The 7,013-nt window shown below is 34.1% G+C and overlaps 1 protein-coding gene and 1 long non-coding RNA gene across 6 annotated transcripts in view; one reads left to right on the top strand and one right to left on the bottom strand.

The window, feature by feature from the left end:
- LOC108732698 overlaps positions 1 to 7,013 on the bottom strand; it is a 76,671-nt gene that overhangs the window by 7,749 nt on the left and 61,909 nt on the right. For all 5 annotated transcript variants that reach the window (XR_001937124.1, XR_001937125.1, XR_001937126.1 and 2 more), the window contains exon 2: positions 2,918 to 3,006. This is a non-coding gene — a long non-coding RNA (uncharacterized LOC108732698). The remainder of the gene's footprint in view (positions 1 to 2,917; positions 3,007 to 7,013) is intronic.
- LOC108732697 (sperm flagellar protein 1-like) overlaps positions 1 to 7,013 on the top strand; it is a 19,651-nt gene that overhangs the window by 2,304 nt on the left and 10,334 nt on the right. The window contains exons 2-3 of the mRNA XM_018463642.2: positions 3,754 to 4,050; positions 5,772 to 5,905. Of these exons, the coding sequence (XP_018319144.1) occupies positions 3,754 to 4,050; positions 5,772 to 5,905 (431 nt within the window). The remainder of the gene's footprint in view (positions 1 to 3,753; positions 4,051 to 5,771; positions 5,906 to 7,013) is intronic.

The raw sequence follows: 7,013 nt of genomic DNA, 5'->3' as shown, positions 1-7,013 counted from the left end.
GATAGTTTAAAATCTTCTAACAATAATATTTATTATTTTGAATTATAAATACTTTTAATTTCAATTTAATTAAGCACCAATATTTTTTGGTTAACCTGTCCGTAGCTAAGACAAATAGGTTCGACGGTTTTCCTACAAATGAACATGCAACATATAGTTGCCCTTGAGAAAAATATGGATTTTCCAAATCTAAATTAGAGTTTTGAACAACGAAGCACTAATAATTAAAAAGCAGGAATAATTTCACTGTATATATTCACCATAATATGAATTTAATTTATACTTCAGTCTAAGTAACACGTGGCCGGCTATGCTAACACCAAAAATTGAAAAAGTAAAATTCACTGTATTTCGTTTACTACAAAATAAATTTAACCTATACTTTAGCCTCAGCAACATGTGGTGGTTATGCTATTAAAATTGTAGGTTATATGAAACGTTTGGAAGTTTGACATAGCGCCATCTATTGAATATTGCGATCATAAATTGAGATGTAAGCTATCCTATCTTTCAAGTTGGATCAAACTGCACACGGTGTACAAATTTGATTAAAATCGGTGAAGTAGTTTAGGTGTCCATCGCGGACAACATTCTTTAATCGTAATTTGTGTAACAAAAGCAGGAAATGAATGGTAACTTTTCTTGCGTAAGTTTTTTCTTATTAAGTATGTATGTTCCATTTAACAATAAAAGACATGCATAAGTGTCCATGAAATTTACTGATATCGTAACTTTACAAGAAGGGGAGGGCAAAACATTTCCATTGTTCCTCCTACTTTTACAAATTTAAAACCAAAAATTTATATTCAGGGAATTTATAATTGGTGAACACGTTAAACGTTACCATTGAATTTTCACTTATTCCTATAAAATATTGTCTTTTAAAAAAATCAGTGAAATTTTATGGAATTAATGGCAACTGTTTAGATAACAGATACCTATTTAATTATAGGTTTGAAGTGATGATGAATTACTACCGATTTTACGAATTTAATACATGAAGATTATACATATAAATTAAAACGACTTTACGTCAATATAAGTTTATTTATGCATACACTTCCATAGTTGTCGGTTCCCTACCTTTACGTAAATTCTTTTAGCATTATTAGGGGAAAGTGCGATGGTGAAATATAAAAAGTTTCAATAAATGTCAACTTTTGCTGGTGAGTTTATTACAGTCTATTTATAATATGTTAACTAACGATAAGAGANAAAATTAAATTTTATAAAAAATAAATGTAGGAATAGAACAACGGATGAGTTGAGCTCTGTGTGCGTACTGTTAAAATTAACTAAATATGAACCAAATATTAAATCTTTATCATCGTGTGGACAGCAACAAAAATCACATTAAAAACAATTGTTTTTAACGTGAATTTTGTTTCTAGTATATTGCTTTTTGTAAAACATTGATTAATAAAAAATTGTTTAATGAAGAATTGCTTTTATTTGTTTATTTAATTATACTTACGTACAGTTTCACCACGCTAACATTTCGAATGAAACTTTATTGTGGCACATTACCTATTTAAAAAAGATTTTTTATGACTGTTTGGCACGGACATCAAAAAAGGTTCGCCATCCCTGCTATAGGCTATGTATATATCATCACGCCAAGACCAATAGGAGTAGAGCACCAATGAAGAATGTTTCAAAATCGTTTTTTTTCCTTTTGAGAGCTTCTGCTGCGTGCGCTGCGTAGACGGTTAAAGTTTCCTAATTTAAAAGTCCGCGACAGCATATGTCTATCTTTTAAGGTTGACTCACTATAACCTTTTTTATCCTAACCAAATTTTTTGAAGTGAAACTTCTTTACGCACGGTAAGGTAAGTTCCTTTCATGTCCTCAAGGACTCTCCTGGATACTCTCTTCATGAGGTCTATCTTATTTCGGTAAAACCGAACGATTGATCAAAGCCCGTGTCACAAAACAGGATGTACAATAAGTACCAGAGTTCGACATCCCGGCACACCAGCGTTAGTAGAATACCATGTACAGACCGATCACGGGATTCAGTTTTTAGGAACGAAGGTCCTTTCCCTATCAACCCATACACCTGAAAAATTCGAGAACCCCCGAAATCCTTAAAGAGTTTTTCAGGAACGACGGGGAGTTCTTTCTCGCACCATCAACCTACACATCTGGAAAATCCAAGAATCCCTTGAGATCTTAAGAGAATCCAGTAATTTCAAAGATGGTCACGCGCTTCGTTTTTCAGGAACGAAGGTCCTTCCCATACCATCAACTTAACACCTGAAAAATCTGAGAAATCCTCGAGATCTTAAAAGAATCCAATAATTTCAACCATGCCCACGAGCTTCATCCTTCAAGAACGAAGGTCCTTTTCCGCACTATCACTTTAACATCTGAAAATTCCGAGAAGTCGTAGAGATCCCAAAAGAATTCGATAATCCACAGGCATCATTTTTCAGAAAGCAAGGCCCCTTCTCGCACCATCAATCTATACTATAAAAATCCGAGAAGCTTTCGAGACCCTAAGAGAATCAATAATTTTAATCATTGTAACGGACTTCATTTTTCAATAACGAAAGTTCTTTCTCACAACATTAACCTACACACCTGATAAATCCGAGAAATCCTCAATAATATCAATTATTACTTCATGGCAACGATTACTTCCTCCACAATAAGTGAAAACTACTGTTCAACCCATGAAAACATTTCACATTCTACTGAGTGACCCATATCAAAACCACTATTTTTCATAAAGAATCGGAAAAAGTTACTCGGAAATAATTAGATCACCTTAATACATGTATCTTTGTATGACTGCATTGCTTGAAGCATTATTTGTAAAACAGAATGATATGTAATCTACTGTTAATAGTTTATATCCTCCTGGACTTCTCAGTTTGCACTAAAATTTCGTACTTAATACGATTCTAACACTTACTATGTGAAGGGATATGGGAAGGTTCGTCTATTTGCTTTATTCCATGCGGCACAACTCTCTCTTTGTAAGCATCTTAGTGATTCTACGATCTGAAAAAAAGATAATGTGTTTGAATGGGTAACTTAGTGAATTTATGGAGATAAAAATTTTTTATTAAAAAATAATTAAATAACAAAGCTAAAAGTAATTACTTTAGTTTTTAAGTATTTGATAATTAGATTTCGAATTTGATGACGAAAAAGTTTTCCCTAATATGCTTGGTTTAATAATATTTTTGCATTAACTTACAGATCTAATGAAGCATTTAATGTTACTTTATAATTGGACTAAAATCGCGATTTCGATCTCATTATTTTCGACAAACAACGTAGCGAACGCCGTCTGTAGAAACTGCTACATTTTTGAATTCCACAAGATGCTCCAATGTCTACATAAAATTTTTACTACTCCTTTCGTCATACACGGAATACAAATTATATACAAAACTACAATTAAGTTAAAAACTGAGTACCTAAAAATCAAAATAAAGATTGAAACTATTTAACTAACTTTTTACTGTAGTTTTTAGGATATCACGGCCGGCGTCTATCGATGCTGTGTTTTCTTCCGGGCTTTTTGGCCGTGGTCCGTGGAATCTTGCTTTTCAGACGTTTCGCCGTTCTTTGCTGACGGCACCTTCAGTGGTGACTACGCGGGTGCTGAGTCGTAACTTATGTTCAGCCGTCAGCAAAGAACGGCGAAACGTCTGGAAAAGCAAGATTCCACGGACTACGGCCAAAAAGCCCGGAAGAAAACACAGCATTAACTAACTTTTTGTTTCATTTGATTTCAATCAGTTCCACTGGTGGAAATGCTGAAGCAGATTTACCCTCGGCTTGTTGAACTGCATAATTACACGCCTCGGAATTCGGTTGCGTTAAAAGTTATTAATTGGGAAACACTGAACAAGAAGGTGTTGTCGAAAATAGGAGTGAACTTGTCGAAGAAAATGATTGATCAGTTGGCGAACTCGAAGCCGGGCCTTATTGAAAAAGTGCTCAACGATATTAAACAGAAAGTCGAAGAACGCGAAAATCATAAAAAAGACGGCGGCAATTCGATAGTGGTGGAAGGATTGACTTCAGACATGTCAGGTACTTACGTCATCATCATTAGGTAGTCAGTCCTAAGACTGGTTGCACACGCACTTCCACTCTTTCCTATCCTAAGCTAATCTTCGCATTTCCCTAAAACTAGAAAACTTTTTTGGGTGTTTCATTCCCCTAGCCAGTAATGCTGGTGGGCGGGCAGTCCCTCCGGACTACGCCGGAAGGTAGGGCGGAAGGCCCTCTTCAGCCTGCTTTCAGGAATCGTGGGAATGGGTCGGTGGTGGTTCGGGTGAGAAAGATGAAACGGACGAAATGAAGACAGAAGAGAATGAAAGATTATCTGTGGAATATTACTGCCCCAGCATTTACCTATGTGATCCAAAGAAACCACAGAAAAACTTGGACCAAGGCAGACGGACCCGGAATCGAACCGGCGCCCTCTCGAATGCTAAGCAATGGTCTAAAACTCTAGGCCATGCCGCTCGGTCTAAAAAAAACTAGAGCAACCCACATCCTTCACTATTTGCGACCAGTAATCTAATCTAGGTCTACCTCTACCTCTCCTAACTTCCGTTTTTGCCTTTAATATGCTCCTGACTAGACCTTCATGCCTGAGAAGTTGTCCTACCTACCTATCTCGTCTACTTCTTATTGACTTCCATAGAGTCCTATGTTCTTCTATTCTTTCTAATAACTTAAAGCTATCTGTAACTCCTCTTTGCTAGATGCCAATACTGCTATATCGTCTGCAAGTCTAAACATACTAATCTTTTGCCCCTGTATATCTATCCCTGCAGTTGTACTGTTTTTAATGATGTTGATCGCATCTTCGATGTAAAGATTAAAAAGTAGCGGTGACAGTGTGCATCCCTGTCTGACTCCCTTCCTAATATATACGTACTGCTTATTACTCTTTATACAAACTAAGTATCACTCCTCTTCTATAACTGTAACTCATCCTTACATTTTTAAGTATATTTAACATCTTTTCCCATTTAACATTGCCAAAAGCTGTTTCTAAATCTACAAATCCTATGTACGTACTCTTTCCCTTTTCTATCGTTTTCTCTATTGTTACCCTTAAAGCTAGAATGGCCTCCCGCATTCCTCTATTTCTTCTAAACCCAAATTGATCTTCCCCTAATTGTTTTCCGCCCTTTTTTTTAATTTTTTTTAACCGTATCCGTCATTGCTCCAACACATTGGAATTTCAAGACATTCTAACTTCAAAACAAGGAGTTTCAGATATTTTAAAATCTTGATTACGAGATTATTAGACTTGTTGCTTGTTTCACTTTCTGTTCCAACATAGTTGTGCTTTCAAAAAGGCTAATGAATTATTTCATTCAAATGTCCCTTTGCATAGCTTTCTACCACGCATAAGTCATGATACAATTTAATATCTGCTTTATTTTTTATGATTTTCTCCATTATTATTTATCTGAACACATGTATGACAGTTACACATTTTCGAAATCAGAATAAAGAGGAAAATTCGACACCCGCCTGTATAGTGTATACCGACAGGATTATGAAAATTCTAGTAGCACATTTGGAATTGCCACAAATTTTAATTATATAAACCATTATTTTGAATTTTCAAAATACAATTTCTAATGATAATAAATGAGGATATCAAATTATAAAATTTAGTTTGTACATATAAGAATTCCTCATGTTATGTTAGACAGAAATATATACCAAGAGGTGAATGTATTCTGTTTGTCGTGAGGAGAACGCTCTCGTGATTAACAATTTTATTTCAGGTACAATTATGCCTGTGAAAGAAAAGAACAGCGATAAAACGATTGACCACAAGTTAATACCAGTTGATTATATTGACAAGATGGAAGCCAATTTACAAGAAAAGGACGAAGCTGTTGTTATTTTAAGGAACAAAGTAAGATAAGACATTTTTACATCAAACATATTTATAATAGACATATATAAATTACGAATTCATTAGAACATTTGTACAAATTCATTTGCTGTGTATCCAATCGAAAAAGGTCATGTTCAACTAATTGAACATTTATGTATGCAATTTTCTTATCGGACTCAATAATAATTTAAATTGATAAAACAACAAAACGATTTTGTAAACAACAGTAATATCTGGGAGTGCACATAATAGACGTGTGCAGTCATTTTTGCAACAATTGGAAATATACTTTGGCATTTATTATTATTTATATATTAGCAAGAAACTGATTAAAAAGACAATACTAAGTTATGCGTACTTCGATAATCGGAAATTTCATTGTGAACACTTCTAATATAGAGAATAGACAAAAAAAAAAACAATTTCTATGAATACAAGAAGTTAATGTCGCTCTTGGCCGAAATTCGGTCAATTGTTATTTTTGGAGTCGATGACAGTCAAGAGGGACGATTTAATCCTGTTTTTGCAACAAATTTTTGTCATTAATTGATTAATCAAGTTGGTATCTATTGTGGTTATTTTTGCTTTGGCTGGCACCGGCTCCAATTATTATTTTGCAATCTCGTATATATTTAATGGTATAGAGGTGAAAAGCAAGGGACCCAAATTGCTCTATCAGATTCGTATGATGCAAGACCATTGAAAAGTAAACGGCATTGATGTTAACGTTGTGTATTGTATTTAGAATAATTTTTAAAAATTTTGCCGTAGGAATAGTCGAAAATAAAAAAATAAAATGCATTGTCTTATTGGTAATCAAATTTCCTTATATTTCTAAATTAAATTTACCGCTTTGAAATCCCATATACTCTAAAACCGGCCGAATAGAAATGAAGAGGGGACTTTTCTCTTATATTACGCCATATTCGTCTTTTCGAAGCATTTCATCATATTCATCTTTTCGAGTTACAATGACAAGTAGGTTTTGTATATAGTATTAAAAGTTTGTAAAAATTATTAAAGTTGACGAATTATATGATTACATTTATGTTTGTTAAAAAAAAAATTTTTAAAAACCTTGTTTTTCTTGGTCAGGCCGGAAACTTATCAATCCACCCTCGTATAT

Source organism: Agrilus planipennis, unplaced genomic scaffold (genome assembly GCF_000699045.2).
Source record: "Agrilus planipennis isolate EAB-ADULT unplaced genomic scaffold, Apla_2.0 scaffold56, whole genome shotgun sequence".
Taxonomy (NCBI): domain Eukaryota; kingdom Metazoa; phylum Arthropoda; class Insecta; order Coleoptera; family Buprestidae; genus Agrilus; species Agrilus planipennis.
Note: the sequence above shows the minus strand (reverse complement) of the source record. Positions and strands in the feature narration are given on the sequence as shown.